General features: G+C 49.1%; 1 protein-coding gene across 2 annotated transcripts; it reads left to right on the forward strand.

The window, feature by feature from the left end:
* The first annotated feature begins 1101 nt into the window (after nt 1-1101).
* LOC119849995 (cytokine receptor common subunit beta-like) lies at nt 1102-25133 on the forward strand. 2 transcript variants are annotated; one of them, XM_038387542.2, is made up of 14 exons: nt 1102-1359; nt 2334-2503; nt 5857-5986; nt 8099-8283; nt 8947-9104; nt 9544-9715; nt 15361-15496; nt 15587-15747; nt 16147-16292; nt 16399-16570; nt 20249-20345; nt 20627-20696; nt 22199-22302; nt 23762-25133. In XM_038387542.2, exons 2-14 carry the CDS (start codon nt 2440-2442, stop codon nt 25017-25019), a joined length of 2853 nt encoding a protein of 950 aa, XP_038243470.1. In that variant the 5' UTR covers nt 1102-1359; nt 2334-2439; the 3' UTR covers nt 25020-25133. The 2 variants fall into 2 exon arrangements, with proteins under 2 accessions (XP_038243470.1, XP_043376186.1); XM_043520251.1 differs by having other exon boundaries at nt 20255-20345.
* Nucleotides 25134-26241: the final 1108 nt, after the last annotated feature.

Genomic DNA, 26241 nt, shown 5'->3' on the forward strand with positions numbered 1-26241 from the left:
CTATGCAGGGAACGATTCCTGGGTTCTGGTTCCCATATACTTTCACTGTGCCTAGGATCTTGGATGGGTACATACTTGAGGCTGCTAGCTCTTCCCATTGCCCACACTGCTGTCAGTATTATATTTTAAACTAGCATTAATATGTCTCCTGGAACTGGGAATCACACCCCAGCTTCAAGTGCAGATGTACCCTGTAGCAAGTGGAGCTCTACACTTGAGTCTGACTCATTCTGGTCCCTTGCAATCTGTCTCATGGGGCTGCTGGACTACAGTGTGTCCTAACACTCAGTCTGATATAATCTTTTATAGCCTGCCATTGTCGCCAGTCTCCCCACGCCATGCCCCTTACACACAGTCTCCCTGGGCACTGCACTGCAGAGTGCCCCATCCGTGGCCTATAAATGCCTTTACAGCCAACTTCAGAGGAATGCTGGCCCCCAGTCTGCCTTTATGCCCCACCTTGACCCTTATAACCCATGCCAAAGGGCTGCTAGGTTTCAGAGGGCCTCATTCTTGACACTCACAACTCTCCGGAGCCCACTTCATGGGCCTCTAGGTCGAAGGCTAATTGGTAGTTATAGGAAGTTGTATTTAAAACCATGTGGGATTCTTGGGTGAGTTATCCTACATTTCCACCCTCTAATTTTCTTCTAGCTCCTCTTGTGCTCTCTTTATTATTTAAAGTATGATCCAAAGCTCACTGAATTCACTGGGACTCCAGGGGTCAATGTAGTAAAGAGTAATCCCTTCCCCCAAAGATCTACAGTCTAGGTTATGGGAAGATACAGCAGGTGGATGAAACAAATAGGAGACAGGAAGGGAGGGAACTACTTCCCTTTTCCTTCTATCTTCTTCCCAAAGGTCTGAGGGAGTGGCGGGAGGGGGCAAGGAGGTAGGAAGCAAGGGCCAGCCTCTGTTACCAGCATATTACTCTTGATTTCAAGAAAACAATGTCCCCTGATTCCTGGAAACTGTTTAATCAGAAACAATACAATATAACAATGAAAAGAGAAATACTTCCTTCCCCGCCCAGATTTTAAGAACTGCATTAGTAGGCGCTCCGAGGGTGTGAAACAAACAGCAAAAATAGGAAGTCAGAGTCTGAATCTCACTCTCCAACTCCAGAGTGCTCAGGACTGTGTCTACTCCCTGAAAGGAGACATATAGGGGTGTGGAAGTCTTCAGAGGGCAAAAGGCATGGGGAATTTCCCATAGGGATCGATTCCAGTTTTGGACAGCCGTGGTCATTGCTGATTCCTGTATGCGTAAAGATGCTCCAGCTGCCAGAAAGTGAGAACTGAGCGGGCCAGCGATCAACCTGATGTGAGGCGGCTGTCCCACCGGCAGCTCTTGACTCAGGTGAGGAAATGCTGCCTTTACTGGGGGAAGGGCACGGGGCAAAGAGAGCCTGTCCCCAGACAGACAAGGGCTCACGAGCTCTGGAGCCGTCGGTCACAGTGGGATCTCTTCTCTGTGGTAAATGTTCACTTGTCTAGCACATCAGATTCTGTCAAAGGAAATGGCATTTAGGAAGCTGGGGGTTGTTCTGGATGGCTCCCCATCTCCATGTTCCCACAAAGTGGGAAAAAGCCACAGAACAGACATCCCCAGAGCACAGAGGTTTGGCTCTGTGGCTGTGCCCAAGGCGGGGTGGGTCTGTCATGCTCTTTAGAAAGCAGTAATATGGGGGCACATTCTCCAGTGGTGCAACTCTAACTTCAGTTGAGTTACCCCAGTGGAGAATTTGGCCATGCTCTTTGCACCACTGAACTCAATGCTAGATCCCACAAAAAGAGACAATAAAGCTCCTTTGGGATTATGCCTGTGGGTCAGGGTCCCAAAGCAATTCCCGGGGAGCTGGCTGCAAACTGCCAGTTGGAATCACTTCAAAGCGATTCTCTCAAGGAGTATCGCTGGAGGAGAAGCATATGGGGGAGAAGCCCAAAACTGAAGGAACATGAAGACTGAATCCCCATCTCATCCCAAGAGAGGGGAGATGTATATGTGTGGGGGAGATGGGGCGGGGTACGGTAAGAGTCTCCAGGGCAGGCTTGAGAACAAATGAGGGAGGTGTGTATATGTGTGGGGAAAGCCCAGTGGTGAATGAACATGGAGACTGAATTCCCCTCTATCTTGCAATGAATCGGTCCTGGAAGGAAATTCTATTCTCCAGCCTGTGTCCTACAGGAGGTCTGAGGTGACCTAATGGTCCCTTGTGGCCTTGATGGATCAGTGAAAGGTCCCCTCAGCGCAGGGAGGGAAGGTTGTGTATCTCATAGAAGGTCCCAACCTCTCCCACCTGACCATCACAGCTTGGCTTCCACATTTAACAGGTGACAAAGAAGCAGTAAACAAGTGTGAGTGCAAGAACCCCAGGCTGGCGACCAGCCCAGAGCAGAGGGAGCAGGACTGAGCTGGTGTGCGCAGGGTGGAGTGAACATGAAGGCGTTCTGGAGTGCTCTTCTGGCTCTGTGCTGGGCTTTCAGGGTCGGAGAATCTCGAGGTGAGTTTCAGTTTCTTTTCCGCTTCTTTTTCTTCCCTGCCCTTTTTACCATCTTCCCTCCCCTCCCCTTCTTCCAGTCCCTTTACTCTCCTCCATTCCCTTTCCTTCTTTCCCTCTTTCCTCTGCTCGACTGCTCCCTCTGCCATTCTAGATGATTATGTTGGTGACTAGACTGACAGGCAAGAGGGCAATTGTTTATGTGAATGGATGGTATGGTATGTGGATGGACTTACAGGTGGGAGGTGCATGGCTGAATGGAGAAATGGCCAAATGGAGAAGTAGGTGAATGCAGAAGTGGATGGCTGGATGGATGGAAGAGCAGGAGAGTAAATAGATGGATAGATGGGCAGGTGGGCTATCGTGCAAATGTGTGAAAAAGCTGGCTGGTGAGTAGGTGGATGAACTGGAGGTGCAGTGCAGGGATAGACAGACCCCTGAAGGAGCGTTGAGGGATAGAATGACATGTAGATTCAGGTGGGAGTGTAAGTGAACAAATATCCATTTGGAGGTGTGGACAAATGGGAGGATGACTCTGTGTGATGTGGGTGTAAGAGAGAAACAGAGAGGAGGGGGGAATATGTGAGGGGCAGGGAGATAGAGTAAGTCACCAGCGTCAATGTCAAAGACCCATGTCTAGGCGTGTCCATCCCTCTGAACTGTCTTAGTTCCTTCTTTACCACTGCAGAGAACAAACAGGATTCTCTGTCACGTCCATTGACTGCTCCTGTATATACGTTTAATCTCCCATCTGTGCACAGTTAGAGCTAGTTCAGGGGTGGGCAAACTTTTTGGCCCAAGGGCCACATCTGGGTTTGGAAATTATATGGCGGGCCATGAATGCTCACAAAATTGGGAGTTGGGATGTGGGAGGGGGTGAGGGCTCTGGCTGGGCGTGTGGGCTCTGGGGTTGGGGCAGAAATGAGGAGTTCAGGGTGCGGGAGGGAGTTCCGGGCTGGGGGAGGGGGTTGGGGGCTCTGGGGTGGAGCTGGGCATGAGGAGTTGTGGGTGCCGAAGGGTGCTCTGGGCTGGGACCGAAGGGTTCAGAGCTTGGGAGGGGGATCAGGGCTGGGGCAGGGGGTTAGGGCGTGGAAGGTGTCAGGGGTGCAGTCTCCAGGTGGCACTTATCTGAAGCAGCTCCTGGAAGCAGCAGCATGTCCACACTCCGGCTCCTATGTGGAGGCGCAACCAGGCTGCTCAGTGCGCTGCCCCATCCGCAGGTGCCGCCCCTGCAGCTCCCATTGGCTGTGGTTCCTGGCCAATGGGAGCTGAGGGTGTGGCGCTTAGGGTGGGAGTAGTGTATGGAGCCCCCTGGCTGCCCCTACACATAGGAGCTGGAGGGGGTCATGCCACTGCTTCCAGGAGCCACACAGAACTGGATTAATATATCTGAAGGGCCATATGCAGCCCCCGGGCCATAGTTTGCCCACCCCTGTTAGAGCTAGTTGTTTGTTGCTTTGTTCTAGGTCTGTGTACCTTAGAGAGGGAGGAATTTCTCCAAATTCCTCAATGTTCCCTCTGAGCCCCTGCTGCCCCAGCTCTGCACCAAGCCCAGACCCATACAAACCCTAAAACGGGTTTCAGAGGAGGTGCCTCAAGCACATCTCTCTTTCCATAGGTGAATGTGCATGTCTGATGTCTGCTGTGCTGGGACAATCACACTCCCCAGCCCAATGTGCTATTGGCAGGGCTTTCACTTCTCATACACTCAGGGAAAGACACCCAAGTCTCCAGGCCTATCTGACCTCCGAGGCCATTAAGCTATGTGATCTATTCTCAGGTCCAAATCCCATGGTCACACCAGGACAGCCCTCTTCATTGCTGAGTCCTTCACTTGGGCATTTTATGGCATGACTTGACATCATGTGACATGTCCACTAGTGCATTACTGCCAACGACACCTTCTGAAATAATTCAACAATAATAAAGCAGTTCAGGAGAAGGAATGGAGGCGGTTGGTAGGTGCACTCCAGTATGCAAAGGAGGTCATCTGACCCATGACACTGTGAGGATGCTCATGCACCGCCCCATGGACATGGCTTTCAACAAGGGTTCTGTGTGCTCACCACCAGGGCAACTCCCCACAATGCGAATCAGAACTGCAACCCCCAGCGTTCAGAAATCAAGGGTCAGGCCTAAAAAATCCTGAGAGTGACTTAAATATTACGACAGGTTTCAGAGTAGCAGCCGTGTTAGTCTGTATTCGCAAAAAGAAAAGGAGTACTTGTGGCACCTTAGAGACTAACAAATTTATTTGAGCAAAGCTTTCGTGAGCTACAGCTCACTTCATCGGATGCATCCAATGAAGTGAGCTGTAGCTCACGAAAGCTTTGCCCAAATAAATTTATTAGTCTCTAAGGTGCCATAAGTACTCCTTAAATATTATGAGATTTGAATGAGAATACATTTGCAGGGGTAGGGGTGGGGTTGATTTGTCATTTATCGTTGGTATATTTAGGGCTCATTCTTCAAGCTTCTCTTCCCAACTGTGTAGGTCAGACGCTTACTTTTTGTACATGAAAAGTGAGATTCTTGGGTAATAACCTCAATGCAGATGTTGGGGCTTTAAGATAAAACACTCAGTAGCCCGACACTCATAGATACATAGATACTAAGGTCAGAAGGGACCATTATGATCATCTAGTCCGACCTCCTGCACAACGCAGGCCACAGAATCTCACCCACCCACTCCTGCAATAAACCTCTCACCTATGTCTGAGCTATTGAAGTCCTCCAATCGTGGTTTAAAGACTTCAAGGAGCAAAGAATCCTCCAGCAAGTGACCCGTGTCCCTTGCTACAGAGGAAGGCGAAAAACCTCCAGGGCCTCTTCCAATCTGCCCTGGAGGAAAATTCCTTCCCGACCCCAAATATGGGGGTCAACCCCGATCAGCTAAACCCTGAGCATATGGGCAAGATTCACCAGCCAGATACTACAGAAAATTCTTCCCTGGGTAACTCAGATCCCACCTCATCTAACATCCCATCACAGGCCATTAGGCCTATTTACCATAAATATTTAAAGATCAATTAATTACCAAAATCATGATAGACTCACACAAGTTAGCCAGACTGTGAATGCATAGGGACGATTCTCTCATTACCACAGCTCCTGGTAAGTAAACCTCTCTTTTCCAGCCTCTGGATTGTGAGCGTCGGGGAGCGGGAGGTTTTTGTCCATGACATCCCTGACACGTGAGCTAACTGACATGCAAGGGACTCCCAGGAAAGTTTACCCTTTCGCGCCTCGTTCCCCCATCTTTGCCATCCTGCCATGGCACCGGTGCACATCCTGTTATTCCTCACTGCCCATCTCTATGACCCACCGGCAGCTTTGTGCTTTCCTTCGCCCTGCAGAGAGCCTCCTGATGCAGAGCCTGCGCTGCTACAATGACTACACCTCCCAGACGACCTGCACATGGCAGGAGTGCACAGAGGCACGTCGCTTCATCCAGATGACTCTTCACCATGAGGACAATATAGACAAGTAAGTGCCTGAGCCCTGCTCTGCTGCAGAAGGACACAAGAGGCCTGTGGCTGCTGAAACTAAGAGGTGGGAATGGGAGGAGGGAAAGGGATCGGAGCTGACAGCCAGGCTTTGAGACACATGTGGACACCTGCTCTGGCCCTGCTGGGGGGGTGGAATTTGGAGACTCTTTTAGTTCTGCATTGGAAGGATGGGGAGATACGGGAAGGTGCGCTGATCAGTTTATTTTCATTACCTTTTCTATCACTCTCCCTTGATTTTTCTGGGGGATCCCAGGTGTGAGTGATGGCAGGGTCTTTAGCTTACTGCACCTGGAGTGGAGAAAGAGGCATTAGAATACAGCTTGGTTGAGGTTCATTCATCAGCAGAAGAGAGAGGGATGGTTCCCTACTCCCAAACTTTCCCCTGGCTCTTCTTGATGCAGGGTCAGAAGGAACATAGCTCTGGTGTGGTCATGTCTGCAAAATAAGGATGAGTGGAGAGGCTATGAAAAGAGAAGTGGTTATGCCTAGTTGTGTAATCGGGTTTCCTCCCAGAGTGACTGGGCTGTGCACCTCACCATCTGCCCACCACATCTGTTTCCTTCTGAGAGGGGAACTTGAGCCATCAGGCCCAGAGGTATGTGATGGGCAGAGAGAGAGAGGAACCGAAGGGGATGTGTGGAAAGCAAGAGATGGGGAGATAAGGAAAATAGAGGTCAGGGTTTAGGAGTGGGGGGAAGTGGTGGGGAATAGGAAGGTATCATCTCAATTGTCTTTTGGGGAAGAGATGCTGAAATCATTAGTGGCTTGATCCCATGCCTATTGAAGTCAGTGGAAGGACTCCCGCTGACTTCACTGGGCTTTGGATCGGGACCTAAGTGAGCCTATCACCTCTGGAAAAAGAACCCGCACAAGGACTTGACCTTGGAGAGAATGCTCCAATCAGAAGATGAGCTGTGAGGATGGATCCTGGGATGAGTGTGAACTAGTCAGACAACATGAACACTAGTGCCAGCAATATGCCAATGAAACACAGCTCTCTACTCACCCTTCACCACACACAAGCACGCCACTACCACCAAGATGTCCCAGTGCTTGGATGAGACCAGCTCATGGGTGACGAACAGCTGGCTGAAGCTGAACCAGAGCAAGATAGAGGAGTTGCTGATGGGAAGAGGAAAGCATTTTGAAGAGTTTGCACCCACGGTGCAGTCTCTTTTGTCACATACTCACAATCGGTCAGTTCAGTCCATTGTTGAGGAGTACTCTTGGATTCCTTGCTGACCCTAAGCTCCCACATAGCAGCACCAGCAAGTAATGCTTTTTATCATCTCTGGTTGGCTGGGAGACTCGTGGACCTGGCTTCAGTTATTCACCCCTCTGTCACTTCTTGGTTGGACCACAGCAAGGCAAAGTATCTGGGTATGAAACCTTCAGTGTGTAGGAAACTCCAGCTAGTACAGAACACTGCAATGTGTCTCCTCAGGCTACCGGGAACTCACCACCACTGTCCTCCGCTCTCTACAATGGCTTCCCACAGAATTTCAAATCAAGTTAAAGGTCTCCTCCTTATCTTCAAGGCTCTCCAGGGTTGGGGCCCAAGCCATCTAATGGGCCATCTAATGTTCTGGAACAAAAATTGTGGTTGACAACTCTGCTCCTCTGGCACAATGGAATTCTTGTCACTAAGAGTAATGCTTATCTGTGCTGGAGACAGAGCTTTCTCAGGGGCCAGTCTGAGACTGTGGAATCAACTTCTGTGGAAACTTAACAACAGTCACAACCTCACCACCTTCCACTCCAAGTGCGAGATGATCTCTTTGACATGCCTTCTCTAATATAAATACACAGCAACATGTGTATATTTAAAAAAAATCCCTACCAACACAAGACACTGCACTTCACATGCTTTTCCCCCTGGGGAGAGGATGAGAGACCCACCACAGATGACAGATGTGAAGTCACATTGCTTAATGATCTACTTGAAGGCGCTCAGATGCTACAATGATGAGTGCAGCATAAGAATCTATATAGACTAGAACAGAATGTGGAGAAGGTTTCAGGGGCCTAATTTTGGATTTTCTATCTGTACCTTAATCAGCTTCTCCTAGGTCTCTCTTTTTACACACAGGAAAAGCATACAGATGCCATGTGAGCCTCAGGGAGCCGAGAGGCTGCCTGTCTGCCAGGACTCCTGTGTCAGCTGGAGCTGCCACAGGAACAGCACCCTTTTTGCAGTTGGGGTGCACGACAGTTACACTTTCAAACCTGATCAGTCGCTGCAGGCCGAGCTGAACATCAGCCTCTTCCAGAATGGTAAGGGCGAGACACCCACCGCTCTCTTCTCCCCAGGAATATTTGAGATCCTTTGAAATTAATACTTCTTCCTCTGCCCTGATCCCCTAACCCTAGTCAAGAACCCTGATCTCTAACCTTGAACCTTACTTCTGCATGTCAGCCTATTATCTTGCCAGGAATAGTTTCATTTCCATTGTGAGGCCTGTGTTCCCGTTTCTCACTTAGAGGATGACGGATGCACAGATTCCTTCCTAACCTGCCGACAATGGAAAAGGCGGATGTATTCCTCCCATTTGACCCACCCTCTTGCTCTGGCTGAGTGTCTCTGCCATTAGGAAAAAACTGATCTCAAACAAACCTTTTTATTCAGAAAAATATTCAGTAATATGTCTTCACCTTTAAATGAATACAGCACTCATTTCCCTATTACCCTTCTGGTCTGCTCACCACCATTTTCACTATGGCCTTGGCAATTCTACTTGATGCACTGCCAAGTGCCAACAGGCCTTAGATTTTTTTTCTTTTTTTTTGTTGCAGCAGTCCTGAGAAATCCCACAAAAGCCTGCTGTTAGGCAGATCTGGGTCTTTCCTTACGGAGATAAGAACTAGACAGGCCCTCTGCCCACTCCCCATCCCCATCTACTAATAACTGCAACCTGTGTTGTCCTTTCTCATTTCCAGTCCAGCCCCTCCCACCTCAGAAGCTCTTGATCAATGCCACAGAAGCAGGTGACTTCTTGCTAGCCTGGGAAGCAGCTGAAGAGAGAAAGGGAAGCCACTGGGTGTATTATGCATTGGAGTTTGAAGTGACCTACAAGCGGGAGTGGGAATCCTGGGAGGTAGGCATGAGATATGCTGAGGCATTAGCATATGCTGTTCTTGGTTGCAGAAGACAACCCTTTGCAATCCTCTGAAACCTGCTTGGCTGCCGCTGAACCCAGCCGATCCTCTGAAACCTGAATGGCCCAGACGGTGGGTCCGTACACGCTGCAGCTAGCGGTGTGTGCATCTTAGAAACCCTGCGCCGTTTGGCCTTGGCTGGTCATCTAGCCAGGGATCTAGCAAATAAAAAGCAGGCTCCGCATGCTGAGAGCAATGAGCCCTGCACAAGCAGTATCTGGCTCCACCTTACGCCAGGATCATAGTGTTGGCTGTGCTTGGCTGAGCAGAATTGCCCAAGAAAAGGATCCTCCCATGCCTCTTGAACATGTCTCTCTCTTTCTCTTTCTTTCTCTCTTTACTGCCCCTGATTCCTCACTATCTCTTCCCCACTGGCAGAAATCTTCCTCGGTGTCAGTCGCAAACGCCTCCAACTGCCTGCTGCGGCGTGATGCCCTTGTGCCGGACAGCACCTATGTTGCTCGTGTGCGATCCAAGCCGAGCCAGGGCGCTGGTTGGTCTGGGCAGTCCAGCGAATGGAGCACTGCCGTGTCCTGGAGGTCCCAGAAAGGTAATTCTGGAGGCTGAGGAGCCATGGGGGGAAGGAGGGACGTGATGAGATGATGACAACAGAGGGATATTGTGTTTTGCTTCCAAAGGATTTGGGGGCTGAGCTGATTATATTGGAGAATCTCCGGAATTTGATGAAAATGGTCCCGTTTCACTGGTGCTCTCTTATTTGAAGTGAATTTGATGTCACTGACAGGTAGCAGAGCAGTAGCTGCGGAAACTTCAGCGCTCTGGTTAGTCCCACGGCACAGGTACCAGTCCCAGCACTGGCAGGGGCAGTAGAAGCTCCTTATACACACTTCCCTTGCCATTGCACCTCAAGCCCCTGGCCTTGATGGGACCCTTCTAGGTGTGCTCAGTATCCAGCCTCTCAGCAACAGGGCCCGTGAGTGCTGGTGGAGATGGTGGGTTTTGGGATGGGGGCTCAGGAAAGGCCAGTCTCTCTGTGTCTCGCAATACATGGATTGTATCTTTTGGATGAATGGACCAGCGTAATGCTCTGGGCTCCCACAGGAAACCCTGAAACAGAGGGCATCTCTACACTACTAAATTATGTTGACCCAAGTTACATTAGCATACAACCGCCGCAGTAATTAAATCACTTGTGTGTCCACACTAGGCTCCTTGTGTTGGTGGTAAAAAGAAAAGGAGTACTTGTGGCACCTTAGAGACTAACAAATTTATTTGAGCATAAACTTTCATGAGCTACAGCTCACTTCATCGGATACATGTGTTGGTGGTGTGCATCCTCATCATATGCATAGAGCAGTGCAGCATGGGTAGCTATTGTGATGAGTGTTGCAAGCACAGGGCGCTTGATCTTGCAATGTTTGCAGAGCTGCCAGAGTAGCTGTGGGGAAACGTAGAATCACAGGGTTAGAAGGGACCGCAAGGGTCATCTAGTTTAACCTTCTGCCAAGATGCAGGATTTCTTGTGTCTAAACTACCCAAGACAGATGGCTATCTAGCCTCCTTTTGAAAGCTTCCAGAGAATGAGCTTCCATTACCTCCCTAGGCATCTGTTCCATTGTCCTACTGTTCTTACAGTTTTTCCTGAGATTTAAACTAAATCTGCTATGCTATAGTTTGAATCCATTGCCTCTTGTCCAGCTTTTTGTGGCAAGAGAGGACAACCTTTCTTCATATTTTATGGCAGCCTTTCAAGTATTGAAGACCACTATCATGTCCCCCCTTATTCTCTTTTCAAATCTGAACACACCCAGTTCCTTCAGCCTTTGTTCATAGAGCTTGCATTCCATCCCTTTGGTCTTCTTTGTTGCGAGCCTCTGGCTCCTTTCCAGTTTCTCTACATCCTTTCTATACATTGGTGACCAAAACTGGACATAATACTCTAGCTGAGGCCTAACCAGCACCAAGTAGAGCAGAACTATCACCTCCCTTGACTAACATGCTATGCCTCTGTTAATGCAACCTTTTTTTGCTGCAGCTTCGTGTTGCTCACTCATGTTGAGGTTGTGATCCACCACAACTCCCAGATCCTTCTCAGCAGTACTGCTGCCAAGCCGGTTATCCCCAAGTCTGTATTGTACATTTTTCCCCCTTCCTTATGTGTAGCACTTTACATTGTCTTTGTTGAATTTCATTTTGTTGTCTATAGCCCAATTCTCCAATTTATCAGGATTCCTCTGCATCTTAACTCTATCCTCCAAAGTTCCTGCAACTCTCCCAGCTTTTATATCATCTGCAAATTTGATCACTATGCTCTCTATTCCTACATCCAGGTCATGTATAAAGATGTTAAATAACACCAGATCCAGAACAGATCCCCATGGAACCCTACTTGAGACCTCCTTCCAATCTGACATCATTCCGTTAATTGTTACTGTTTGTGGTTTTTTAACCAAATTATGCCTGCACTTAATGGTAGTTCCGCCGAGTCCACATTTCTCCAGCTTACTTATCAGAATGTCATGTGGGACTGTGTCCAAAGTCTTGCTGAAGTCCAGGTATATTATGTCCACTGCATTCCCCTATTCACCAAACCAGTTGCCCTGTCAAAGAAGGAAATCAGGCTGGAGATGGCATGATTTGTTCTTAGTAAATCCATGCTGGCTGCCAGTGATCACCCTCCATCCTCCAGGTATTCAGAAACTGAATGTTTTAAATATTGCTCTAGTAGCTTCCCGGGAATTGAGGTCAGGCTGACAGGTCGATAGTTCCCAGCTCCTCTTTTTAAAGGTGGGCACTATGTTAGCCCTTCTCCAGTCTTCCAGGACCTCTCCTGTCAGCCATGAGTTTGCAAATATTATCACAAGTGGCTCCTAGATTTCTTCAGCTAATTCCTACAGCACCTTGGGGTGAATAGCATCCGGCCCTGCTGACTTGAATTCATTCAAATTGGTCAAAAGATCTCTGACGTATTCTTTATTTATTCTGATCTGCATCCCTTCCTCTTTATTATCTATGGTAGCTTCATTAGTCATCCAGTCACATGTTATTTTTTGTGAAAGACTGAAACAAAGGAAGGCATAGCTGTTCAGTGCCTACTATCTTCTGTTACCAGCTCACCTTCTCCATTGAACAGTAGGCCCACATCATCCCTGATTTTTCTTTTTCATCTGACACATTTGTAGAACTCTTTCTTGTTGTCTCTAACATTCCTTGCCAGATGCCATTCTTGCCTTGGCTTTCTTGATTTTGTCCCTACACACTCACGCTATTCCCATGCATGCTTCCTTGGTGACACGCCCCTCCTTCCATTTCCTGGACGTGTCCCATTTGGTTCTTAGATAGGTAAAAAACTACTTGGGCAGCCACATTGGCCTCCTGTGGCTCATCTTATCTTTCCTCTGCATTAGAATAGCTTGATGTTGAGTCTCTAATATTACATCCTTTAGGAACTGCCAGCCCGCTTTGGCTCCTTTTCTTCCTAATTGGTCTTTCCATGGGACCTTGCCTACTATTTCTCCAAGTTGGTTGAAATCTATCTTTCTGAAGTCCAGTGTTCTTGTTAGTCCTTTCCTTAGGATCCTCCTTTCCTTAGGATCTTGAATTCTATCAGATCGTGATCACTTCCTCCCAAGTTCCCGGCCACCTTCATGTTCACAACTAATTCATCCCTTTTGGTCAATACCAGGCCCAAAATGGATGACTCCCTAGTTGTTACTTCAACTTTCTGAATCACAAAGTTGTCCCCTACACATGCTAAGAATTTGCAGGACATATTATGTTTTGCTGTAATAGTCTGCCAGCAGATATCAGGGAAGTTAAAATCCCCCATTAATATTAGCTCATGTGTGTTAGCTAATCTTGTTACCGCTTGTAGAATGCCTCATCAACTTCCTCTTCTTGATTTGGTGCTGTATAATAGACCCACACCATAACATTGCTACTATGCTTTTCCATTTTTATCCTCGCCCAGAAATTCTCAGTATGTGTGCCATTCACTTCCTCTTGGACCTCAGAGCAAGTGTCTACATTCTTGATGTACAGCACAATGCTGCCTCCTTTTTTCCCCCTACCTATCCTTCTGGAACAAACTATATCCCTCTAATCATGAGAGGTGTCCTACCAAGTCTCTGTAATGCCAATTAAGTCATAATTTTCTTCATATACCATGACTTCCAGTCCATTCTGCTTATTCCCCATACTCCTTGCATTGGTATACAGACACTGAAGATATTTTGCAGAGTGCCCTGTTGCTTTTCTTCTTGCCTTTTTAATGCAGTTGTGATTTCTATGATGATTCCTTGGAGGCTAGATTACTGTGGGACATAGAAAGAAACAATTCAAAGTTGTTGGCGCCATTCACGGAGCAGCTGCAGATGATGGAGAGCTGGTTCTGAGCTTAAGAAACAAGCACTGACTGGTGGGATCACGTTGTCATGTGGGTTTGGGATGATGAGCAGTGGCTGCAGACCTTTCGATGTGCAAGGCCATATGCCTGGATTTGTGTACAGAGCTCGCCCCAGCCCTCCAACTCAGAGACACCAAAATGAGATCTTCATTGACAGTGGAAAATAGGGTGACCAGGTGTCCCGATTTTATAGGGACAATTCCAATATTCAAGGCTTTGTCTTATATAGGCACCCATTGCCCTGCACTCCATCCCAATTTTTCACACTTGCTATCTGCTCACCCTAGTGAGTCATCTCAGTGAAAAAAATCCCAATGATTATAGCTGCCTGCTGTGTTCTGCATAATATCCGTGTAGCAAAGGAGGGAAAGTTTCCACCAAGGGGAGGGCAGAGATGGAATAGATGTCTGTTGAGTGGTGTGGGAAAATGTCCTACCATGATGGAAGAAATAAGGCAGCCCTCCCCAGAAACCTTCAGCAGGGGATTGCAGACTACCTCCAGTAAAGTTTCCTCAAGATCTCTATGAAGGATTCCTGGGACATCCGGTTGCACATAAACAAACTGTTCTGTGGGGACCCTTATGCCTAACTTTACAGGGGAATGAAAAGCAGATAGCAACACTACCTCTATTGGTTATTTCACTACCTCTTCTAGCATAAGTAAAAAAGGAGTAAATCAACAGATATGTCCTGCTACTTTGGGGGTTCCATCCCTGTAATTTCAAAGCAAACTGCAGCCTTACCAGAGGTTCCTTCCCCTGCATCAGACTCGCCTGTGCTGTTCTGTAGGGACTGGCTGGACTGCCCAGGACTCAAAAACAGGTCCTGGCTCACTGTGAGGCTGGAACCCCCAGTCGCCTGTCCCCCATTCTCCTCCTTCTCTTCTTCCTCCACCTCCTCTTCACTGTTCATGGCAGGGGCCTGTGAGTAGGGCTCCTCTGAAATATCCATGGGGCCCGTTGGGGTGGTTGTGGAGTCTCCATTGAGGAGGGCATGCAGCTCTTTGTAAAAATGGAAGGTCTGCAGCTACACACCAGAGTGATTTTAGCCTCCCTTGCCTTCTGATACACCTGCCACAGCTCCTTGGCTTTCACATGGTGCTGCTGCTGGTCCCTCCTGTAGCCCTTCTCCTCCATGCCCCAAGTGATCTTCTCCTAGATGCTGACATTTCTACGGCTGGATCAGAGCTGTGTCTGCACAGCCTCTTCTCCTGACAGACCCAAGAGATCCGACTCACCGTCCCACATCCTGGTGTACTCCAGGCACGAGCACATCTGTAGCACGTTGCCAGCATGGTCAGCGGGGCAGTTGCTAGGCATGCTCGAGACTTGCTAGGTGATCTCTTCAAGCCGGGCAAACAGGAGATGGAACTTCAAAAATTCACGGGACTTTAAAGGGGAGGGGTGGCTTTCTGTGTACCTGGCTGCTAAGCAGTGGAGTTCAAAATGGTGACCAGAGCGGTCAAAATGGGGCATTGTGGAATACCTCCTGGAGGCCACTAACAGCCGATGTAAGTAACGCAGTGTCTACACTGACACTGCTTTGACCGAACTACATCGACCTAAATTCTATGCTGCTCATGGAGGTGGAGATATTAAGTCAGCATAGCAGGTGCATTAAATCAGCAGGAATGAAATTTTAGTGTAGACACTTACTTACTTAGGTCAATGTAAGCAGCTTTACATCGACCTAACTCTGTAGTGTAGACTAGGTCTAAAAGTTTTCCCTTTTTCCCTCAAAGGTCACAATCAGTCCCTGCTCCACTGTCCCCCCCATCCCTCCCAACCCTTCCCCTCCCAGAGGTACACTAACCACTGTCTCCTCACTAGGGGATGAGGCTCTGCCCAAGAACCTTCGCTGCCTCTTCAATGGGGTTGATCTGCTAACGTGCAACTGGGAAGTGAGGAGAGAGGTCACCAGCTCTGTCTTGTTCACGCTCTTCTACAGAACCCCACCGGCATCAGAGTAAGTGACCTGCCCATGGCAGCGTATTCCTGTCCTCCTGTATTTGACCATCCCTCCTGCTCACTCAGGCCTGGCTACTCTCTTCCCCAGAGAGATAGAATGTTCTCCAGTCCATGAGGAGGAATTGACTGGCAGCCACTACCTGTTCCACAGCTGCAAGATCAATGTCACCAACCCCAGCAGAGTGAGCCAGTACCTCATAACTGTCCGGCCCAAGAAGGAGGGGAAACTGATTGAACCCTACAAAAACAGTGAGAGCCCATTTGGATCCTCTGCCCAGGGTTATCTGGAGGTTTCTCCTCCAGCTTAGGAAATGCTTGGGTTGGCAGAGAGGTGGAATGGTTAACAAAAGAGCTAGACAGTGATGTGTGGGTGGGACAGATGGCTGGTAAAGGAAGCTCCCAGCACTGGAGCTCCTGACTGGCACCCACAGAGCACTGCTGCGCAGGAGTACAGAATGGGCATGTGGAGATGAGATGTGTCAGACGGGGGCACTGCTATTAGCAGTCCTTGGTGCTAGTCTGCTCAGGCAACAAGTTTTGAACCAGCGTATCCTTAGTCCTGCCCACAGCCCAGAGTGGGAAAGGGAATGGGCAGGGAGATAAGCTGGGAGATGGATGCATGTTCCTAATGTGTTGTTTGTGTTCTAGTCAAGCCGCTTGCGCCTGTCAATGTGACAATGACAAAGAGGAAAGAGCAGGAGTATGAGCTGAGATGGACAAAACAGATCCTAAGCTATACCTATATAGACCAGAGATATGAATTCTTGTATTGGAAGACTAATGACTCCTTGGAGGTAGGTGATGGTACTGCTGGGAGCCCAGGACTTTGCTGGGGAAGTGGGTGGATGGGACAGAGAGTTCCTCACCCCTCCTCCATCTCTTCTCCTCTTCTCTTCCCAGAATGCCCAGGTTGTAAACATCAGCAATGACGAGCCTCCCCTCATCTTCACCCTGCAGATGCTGGAGCCCTCCACATGCTACAGGGGAAAAATGCGGGCAAGGGTGCACACGGGCAACTACCAGGGGCCCTGGAGCGAGTGGAGTGAGGAGTGCACCTGGGAAACTGAGAGTGGTACATCCCAGCTGGGCTACTGGCTTGGGGCTTTGGGGTGGGGGTCAGTTCCCTCCCTAGAGAAACGGGTCCCTTAGCTGGGGTTTCAGGGGAACTGGGGTTTCCTACAGTTAATTAAGCAAAGATCCTGACCAGGGTCCCCTTGATACCTGGCTGCATGCTTCAGTTCACAGAGAAGGAGTATAATTGGCTTATCTGAACGGAAGCCCAGGGCTGCCATTCTCCATGGGAACAAGAAAACTGTATGAAAATCAGGGGGTGGAACTGGATGCACTAGGTGAGGAGGGAAGGGGACCACCACAAGGAGGCTTAGCAGCATGAACTGCCTACATTGTCAGAGTGTTTTACAGAGGTTTTAGTTCCATGATTCCCAGGAAAATTAGGGAGGAGGTGTGACATTCCTTTCTGGTGTTATCTGGGCTGGTGATCTGCTAGGTCACCCCAATCCTTGACTCTTGGAGCCAGCCTTACCCTGCTCTGCTGTGAGAACCCCCACTCCTGGGCTGTTCACACACGGCCTATAGCATGTAACCTGCTCCCAGCTACTTGCAACCAAATGACACTAGCCAATATCTCCGATCCCAGAAACAACCCTAGGAACCTCCGACTTGTCATGTCCATATGCCCGCTGGACGCTGCAAGCTTATATGAGATTGTCAATTTAATAAAGAAATTGATATGTACCAGACTTGTTATTCCAAGGGGAGTCTCTGCCACACTTCAAACCAAACGCACTGCTTCAGGTAAAATAAACAATCAGATTTATTAACTAAGGAGATAAATTTTAAGTGATTATAAGTCAAAGCATAACAAGTCAGATTTGGTCAAATGAAATAAAAGCAAAATGCATTCTAAGCTGATCTTAACACTTTCAATGCCCTTACAAACTTAGATGCTTCTCACCACAGGCTAGCTGGTTGCTCTTCAGCCAGGCTCTCCCCTTTGATCAGTGCTTCAGTTGCTTGGTGTGGTATCTGTGGATGTAGGTGGAAGAGAGAGGAAGAGCATGGCAAATATCTCTCCCTTTTATCATGTCCTTTCTCCCCTCTTGGCTTTGCTCCCCGCCCCCCGCTTCAGAGTCAGGTGAGCATTACTGAGTCTCTCCAAGCAAGGTTGAGAAATTCCCTTGGTGTGGCCTTATGCAGGTGAGTCATTTCATTGTAGCTCCCTTGCTGGACAATGGCTGTTGATGGGTTGTTTGACACCCTGCCCAGGCGTTGGTTACTTTCCTTGCTGTTGCCTCTGGGGAGCTAATATCTGGCTGATTCCCCCAATTTACAGCATGAGTTAGTGACAACCATACTACACAATTCTTATAACTTCATATGCATTAATGATACACATATATGGCTAGAGAAATGACTTTCAGCAGATCATAACCTTTCCCTGATACCTTACAAGGCATGCTTTATATATAAGATCACAATTATACAAAAATGAGGAATATGAGGGTTACAGCACGCTTCTCCAATGTATAGAATTTCACAGGAGGGTCACATGACTGTAATCTTCCCCTACACGTAGTATCTGTGCACAGCAGCCTTTGAGGTGTCCAGGTTACTACCTTTAAGAGGAACCAGGCAGACTGGATCCCACTGGATGTGGTCAGGCTGAAAATGGGGCTGGAGGCCAGTGTGAGGAGTTCATGGATCTAAGTGGAGGTCTGGAGAAGGGAAGGAATGATCCATGCTAGAAGGTAGAAAGGGATCAATCAGTGGAGCTGGTTGAACTGTTCATTCTGAACTACATTTTCATGTTTGTGAAATAATGAAAAGATGGGCTCTTTGCAACTGATTTTAAGCAAATCCATCGGAGCCTACATGGGTTTCTGTGGTCATTCAGAGAAGCATTGCTTCATGGGTGTGTTGTTCAGTATTTGGAATTCAGTCTGTGTGACTGGTCACTAGGTCTCATGGTGGAATTCCTGGTCTCTGATTGGCTTCCTGAACCTGTACAAACAGGAGAGATGACTGAATAGGCCTTAATTGTGAATTTCCAGACTCTCAAATGTTTGTGTTTCTTGTACATTTACACTTAACTGCAAATCTTTTTTTGTTGCTATCTGCAATGTTCTTGTAAGGATCTTCACCCTGAAGTTACTGATCTGCTCTCGGAGGGTTAGTCTACACTAAAGCTGTAAGTCGACCTCAGTTACATTACTTCAGTTATATAAATTACGTAAATTACGTAACTGAAGTTGATGAAACTTAGGTCAACTTACAGCAGTGTCTACACCATAGAATTATAGGACTGGAAGGGACCTCGAGAGTCTTCCAATCCCCTGCACTCATGGCAGGTCTAAGTATTATCTAGGCCATTCCTGATAGGTGTTTGTCTAACCTGCTCTTAAAAATCTCCAATGATAGAGATTCCACAATCTCCCTAGGGAATTTATTCCAGTGCTTAACCTGTGCTTCCTAACCTTACAGTTAGAAAGTTTTTCCTAATATCCAACTTAAACTGCCCTTCCTGCAATTTAAGCCCATTGCTTCTTGTCCTATCCTCAGAAGTTAAGAAAAATTCTTATCCCGCCTCCTTGTAACAACCTTTTATGTACTTGAAAACTGTTTTCATGTCCCCTCTCAGTCTTCTCTTTTCCAGACTAAACAAACCCAATTTTTTCAATATTCCGTCATAAGTCATGTTTTCTAGATCATTCATAATTTTTGTTGCTCTTCTCTGGACTTTCTCCAATTTGTCCACATCTTTCCTGAAATGTGGCGCCTAGAACTGGACACAATACTCCAGTTGAGGCCTGATCAGTGCGGAGTAGAGCAGAAGAATTACTTCTCGTGTATTGCTTACAACACTCCTGCTTATACATCCCAGAATGACGTTCGCTTTTTTTCGCAACAATGTTACACTGTTTACTCATATTTAGCTTGTGGTCCACTATGACCCTCAGATCCCCATGCTGTGTTGACGGAAACGCTCTCTGGCCAACTTACCTTCTCCCTCCCAGGGAGGCGGAGTTCAGATGTCGATGGGAGAGTGCTTTCACCAGACCCAGTAAATCGACACTGCTGCATTGATCGCAACAAGGCCGATTTAGCCATAGGTATAGATAAGCCCTCAGTCTGAACTTCACTTTAACAAAGTTATTTGCTCTGGGAATTTCTTTAGTTTTTTTAAAATAGTCCTAACACGGGACTGGGGAGAACAGGGGCTTGAGGACCATATCCATTTGGGGTTGACCTAATGAGATCTGTAGAGGGGAACCCCATTTCCACAGCACCTCCTGGGAGACCCTGTCCCTTGGAGTTATGCAGGAGAGGGAATTCTTTCTTGGGAACGTATGAGGTCTGTGAGCATATGAAGACTCACACAAATACAAGCTCGTCCCCAGATGTTTGCACAAATAAACTGGTTGTCCAGATGTTCATGAAATCCCAAAGAAGGGGCTCAGACCACATCAAGGGTTGGATTTAGCAAACGTGTTCACTGATTCATTCTCCTGGTACTTTGCCCAGCTCTCCTGATTAGGTCACATCTAGTCTATCCCAAGTGGGTGAGTATTCCATGGTCTAACAGACCTGTCGGTTAGGACTCGTGACTTGATAGGCAACCTACATTTTCCCGACCTCAATATCATCCCAAAAGAGCATCCAGAATGTAAGGTTTGATATAGAATGAAACCATTTTCTGTTGCTGTCTTTTTCTCTCTCTCTCATTTATCAGCCTCAGACGGGCCACCACTGATTCTCCCGCTGCTGGTCCCAGTCTTCACCATCGTGCTGATAGCATTTGGCTGGTGTGGTTATAGATGCCTACTCAGGTAAGTCTGCACTGGGAGTTGGAGATTCACCAGATACATTGATATAGTGAGTGCAGGGAGGTGCTGCATGGGCACATCCCTATCCTTGATCTAGGGCTTAGTTGAGCTGGAGATATGCCTGGGGTGCAGCGCAGAGCTCTCTCCATGTCAGACAGCAGCTTGAGTGTAGGGCCATGGAGTTTCAGGACCTCTGGGTTGACAAGGGGGCCCAGGGTAAGGCTGCATATCAGGTGTAGCCTCCTCCCAAGAAAAGTGACCCTGCAAAATCTGTCTTGTTACAGCAAGAAGAAAAAATGGGAGGAAAAGATTCCAAATCCTGGCAGGAGTCAGCTGCTCCAGAGCTACCTCCAGGTAAGAGAGAACTGAGCTTTCCCCTACTACCCTTTGGCCTACTCCAGCTGTAAGAGTATCCCGGCCCTCCGGTCAGATGACTTGACAGAGTCCTGCCACTTCTGGCCAGCCGAGTTCTTGACCAAGTCCAATAGAACTGTAAACAAAACCAAACCCTCAGCCTGGCTGGGCTCAGCTGGCCACCTCGACCTCACAGGTCCTGTGCTTTCAACAGCCCCACTGTCCAGCAGCTGGCACGCTCCTCCCCTCTCTCAGGGGCTCAGGCAGGTTAGTGCCCTTCAGGGCCCCTGTCTCCAGTCAGGCTTCCCACTCACCCCTGGAGTAGCCTGTCTGCTCTGCCTCCTCCCTCTCAGCCTTCTGTCAGGTTACTTCCCACCTCCTCTCCCCTGGGTCTCCTTCCTCCCACTAGTCTTACTCAGCTCTTTATGGCCACAAGCCCTTCTCTTCCCCACCTGAGCTTTACTTCTAATTAGTCCTGGCCCATCCTCCAGGTTCAAGCAGGCAAGTTAATTGCCCTCTCAAGCCTTTATCCTTTCACGACACATGTGGGGACACATTGTCTAAGGACCCTGCCCATTGGTGCATAGGAGAAGCCCAGGAGATAGCAGTATTTTTGCCACTGTGTTTTACCTTACACTTGTGAGTGCCCCCTCTCTGGCCAATACATGACTGCAATTATTCAGTTTTGAACAGGGCAGTACACACCTGTCATGGGTGCCCCCTTCCTGGTTGGGTGTGAGCCTGCTTTCTTTTCAGTTCTTACAATGGGGTGGCACCTGCCTCTCATGAGCACACCCCCCTCCAGCTGAGTCACACGCACTGTCCCCCCTTCTGGGGTGTACGGTCTCTTGTTCTTGCTCATGGCCCTGGTATGGGGCTGTAGCATCAAGGTTTCCTCCAGAGGTACTGCCTTCTTTAACAGCCCCAAAGGAGCCCATCTCAGGACCCTCAGTTAGTGTCTTTTTGGCAGCTCTCCCTGGGCTCAGTCTTCAACCAGACCAGCAGGGCCCATCATGGTACCCTTGCCTGGTCTGGCTAGGTCCTGGGCTCAGCCTGCCTGAGCTGAGCTGAGCTGAGCTGGCCATGGTCCCACTGCTCTTCCAGCCAGCCATACACCCAATCTTCAAGCTCTAGGCAGCAACTGACTGCTCTGCCCCTGCTGCTTCCTTTTATATGGCCCTTCTGCCCCCTGATTGGTCACTCCAGCAGCTCCTCTGATTAGCTGCTCCCCTGCAGCCACTCTAGACCGCCTGGAGGACTTCTCCTCTGTTCTTTTCTGGGGTGTGGTGAGGCAAGCAAGGCTGCAAGGCCTCCAGCAGGGGGCCTCCAGACCTATTCCCCCCATCAAACCACCAGTCTCCAGGAGCAATGTTGCCCCCAAGAGGGGTTAAAGTGCTACCACACACTGTGGTATCTCCTCTATGGGGCTTCTGGCTCCCCTCTGCCTTCAGGGAATCACCCTCTGTCTGCCAGGAGTGCTATCTGTCCTTGTCTCTTTTCAGAAAGTACCGCTTGGGATTCCGCTGCCGAGCAGCCAGCTGCACTTTGGCAAGCAGAGCCCTTCCGAGAAGATGGACCTGGCCAGCTGCATCCAAGTGCTGGATGGGTGAGTGGTCAGTGCACTGCTCAGTGGTGATACTCTCTGAGACGTTGCTTGGTGATGGTGGCATCTCAGTTCCTGTGGATGCCTGATCCCATCAGGGAGGGATGGCAAATATAACTGGTGTGAATGGTAAATGTTGGCACATCCTCCATGTGCCAATCTGGAAATATCAATGGATGGACTTGCAGCCCCTGCTCTCCCTGGCTCCCTGTCCCAGTCCCAAACCCTGAGCCCTTCCTCCCTGATCTCTCCTTCTGGTAATGGGCTTGCCTTTGATTTCCCAATCTGGAAATGGAGGTGGATAAGCACCCCCAGCACAAAGATGCATAAACGCCCCCTTCCCTACACACCCTATTTTCCTGTCATCTGGAAGTGAGGCCCTCACCACTCTTGGGGCTGATTCTGGCTCTGGCAGCATACAAGAGCCAGTTGGAGCTGCAATAGGCCAGAGGATAATTCCTCCAGTGCAAGAGAAGTGTGGGGCCAATGTAAGAAGCCCAAGATTGCCCTCCTCACAGCTCCTGGTATAGGGAGGTTGTGCTGAGGCAGGGTACCCATCGTGCTCTATGCTGTGAGGGATTCTGGGTTAAGAAGAGTAGCCTGAGGAAGGCCGTATTCAGTTAGAATAGCCTGAGTCCCAACTTGGAGACACTAATAGCTGTACCCCTTCTCCCAGGGCTTAGAGGGCTGGAGCCAGGTATCCTCTCCCCTTCCAGGTTGGGGACAGAGGCTCTTCACCCTCCTTGAGCTGCCCCTGGCCACCCCAGCCCTAGGCTGCCAGCACCAACCCCGAGCTCCAGGCTACTGGAAGGAGCTGAGCCCCTGCTGGCTTAAGGGGAGAGGGGAAGTGAGGGCATGGCCTAGGGGTGGATCATGGACAAGGCCATGGCCTGGGTTAAGGGAGGCTTAGTCTTCCCTGGCCTTTGATACCCACCGCCCATGGGTGGGTGCCCAGCCAACATTGGTCACTTTTGGAAAGCGCAGGCCATTATTTGTATTTATTTGAACCCGCATCATTCTTTGTTTGCCCGTCCCTTTTTCTAGCTTCTACCTCAGTGGCTGTAAGCTCCTTGGGGCAGGGACCATGTCTTTTTATAAACTCTGCCCAGTGCCAGGCAAAGGTCTGGTGCTATATAATGTGGGTGGTGGTGATCACGGTCTCTGAAGGGTGATGTGCTGCTTGGGCCCCTTAGATTCAAGAAACACAGGAATTGCCAGACTGGGTCCAGCCAATGGTCCATCTAGTCCAGTATCCTGCCAGGAATAGATGCCGGTGGCAGCTACTTCAGAGGAAAGCACAAGAAATTCTGCCATTGGCAGTTATGCGATAATCTGCCCCCAGGGAAAGATTCCTTCTAACCCCCAGAAGACCTTTCTCCCAAGGGGCCTTCAGCTCCACTCCCGGTCTATGTGACGTTCTCTGCAGGGTAACTTATCTGATTCCTCTTGTTTCCCCTTGCAGACAGATGAAGGTTAGTTCAGCAGAGCTCCCTGCAGTCATGGCCGAGAGGATGATGTGCTTCCTTGGTGCACTGGACCCAGAGAACCTCTATCAGACTCTTGAAATGACAACTCCAGCTCAACATCCTGCAGCCCCGGCTAGCTGCCATTCGAGTCAGAGCACCAGTCAGTCCTTGTCGCTAGCCACGCTCCCCTGGAGGAACAGTGCTAAGGTCACTGCTTCTCAGGCACCCTTGTCCTGCTTTGACTTTAATGGTCCATACTTGCACCTCCCCCATGGGTGCTCCCTGACTGACATTCATCAGGACCGGGAAGCTGCCCCACTGGGAACAAGGGGGAGGTCAGTGTCCCTGGAGTACTTGCTCCTACCCCAGGGGGCCCCTTCCCAGACCTTGCTGGTGGGGGAGGAGAGAGGAGCAGCTCAGCTCCACCCCATCTCGCTTCCTGCTGAGAAAAAGATGAAATGGCCACTTGCTGGAGGGCAAGAAGGGCCACAAGGCCAGCCAGCAGGTGGGCAAGTGGCACAAGGGGACACCAAAGGTCAAAGGTCACCGATTGCTGCCATCTTAAACAATTCCGGTCAGAAATGGCCAGTGGGATATGTCACCACGGAAGGTCTGTCCCTGATGCCAGCAAGAGACTCTGCCCATCTGTCCCCTGCACAGGCCCCACTGGAGGGGATACTCACTGCTTCTGGCATGTTGTCATCCAACCCACAACTGCCCCATGCCACGGAGGGCACCCCTAGACCCGAGTTGGGCCTTGAAAAACCTGGTGTCGCAGTCCCAGTTCCATCTCAAGCATCAGCTGGTCTCTCTGGATTTGGGAGCTATGTTATGTTCCCCAAGGCTCTCTATGGCACCCCAGAATCCATCGGTTTTTCCCCTCCCATCCTATCGGAGGGGGTTGATTTTGCTAAAGCAGAGCCTGGGCAAGAGGATAACGTGGTCATGTTCAACCCCGACGGCACCGGGCCAGTTTTTCTACGCCAGGTGGGGGAATACCTCTTCTTTCCCGGCCTCAAACCTGATGAGAAGCCCCCCATGGGTGAGAAAGGCCCCCTGGCTGATCAGACATCAGAAGCCAGACAGGCATTTGGAAAGCTGCCCTGTGATGGAGGATCTGTCAATGGCAAGCGAGAGCCTGCACTTCACATGCAGGCCATTCAGCTCTTCAAAACCCTGAAGTGTGACGATTACTTTGTGTTGCCTCCGTGGGCAGGACAGGAACTAGCTGTCAGGGCCAAGGAACTGTGTTAGTGCTGCAAGAGGACTGGTGAGGGCAAGAGAACAGGTGAATGGATGAAAAGTCCCCCACTCGAAGCATGTTGCCTCTTCTTGTCATCACTGTTTCCCCTCCTGAACCCAGGCAGGGAAAACACAAAGGGGCAATTCTTCTTCCCGGCCCTCCTTCTTCCAAAGCAGGTGGCAAATGTCAATCAGCACCACATCCTCCTCCGCTGTATCGGTGTACTTGGCTAGAGAAACCAGGAAACCTTGCCCCACTGGAGAGATCTGCTCTTTACACACAGTTCTAATACCTCTGCCATTATCATGTTAGCTTTGCCACGCTTCTGCTGCAATGTAATGTTGAGTTCAATGCAAACTTCACAGCATGAACGATCAAACGTCATGTCACGGATAAGATTCTGGTGCAAGCACCTGGAATGAAATGCCTCGCATTCTGAAAACAGATCTAGTTTATTTAGAGAGATAATACTCATCCAGAAGAATTAGTGTGGGAAGGATGTAGATAGCAAACCTGTCAAGGAGGGATTGGAGTCACTAAGGATGGGACAAGGAGTAAAGGGGTGAAACAGCAATGGGGAAACTTGGCTGCAGCTGAAGAAACCTTTCCTATCTGTGACTCTATCCTGCAGAATAATGTCTCTAGGGAGGTGGTGGAAGCCCCATCACCAGGACACATAAAACCAGACTAGACAAAGCCAGGGAGGACATTGCAGGGAAAACTGGGGTTGGGGCAGGGGAAAGGTTGTGCGAGTGGACAAACTATGGTCTAATGGATCTCTTCTATCTCTAATTGCTCAAATACTATGACATGCTGGATTACAAGTACACTGGCTGTTTGTAGGAGATGGTAGCAGCTAGCTAGCTGCTTTGGTGAGTGTTAACAGTGCCAGGGAAAGAGAACTCAGTTCTTTCCTGTTCCTTTCTGCAAGGGAAAAACATTGACTCAGAGCTGCCACCTGCCTGATCAGACCTAGCAAAATCATCTCTCAATCCATGGGTCAGCTCTGTCACTGATTGAGTTAGATGTTTCAGAGTAGCAGCCGTGTTAGTCTGTATTCGCAAAAAGAAAAGGAGTACCGGTGGCACCTTAGAGACTAACATATTTATTAGAGCATAAGCTTTCGTGAGCTACAGCATCCGATGAAGTGAGCTGTAGCTCACGAAAGCTTATGCTCTAATAAATTTGTTAGTCTCTAAGGTGCCACCGGTACTCCTTTTCTTTTTGAGTTAG

This window comes from Dermochelys coriacea, chromosome 1, assembly GCF_009764565.3.
Source record: "Dermochelys coriacea isolate rDerCor1 chromosome 1, rDerCor1.pri.v4, whole genome shotgun sequence".
NCBI lineage: Eukaryota > Metazoa > Chordata > Testudines > Dermochelyidae > Dermochelys > Dermochelys coriacea.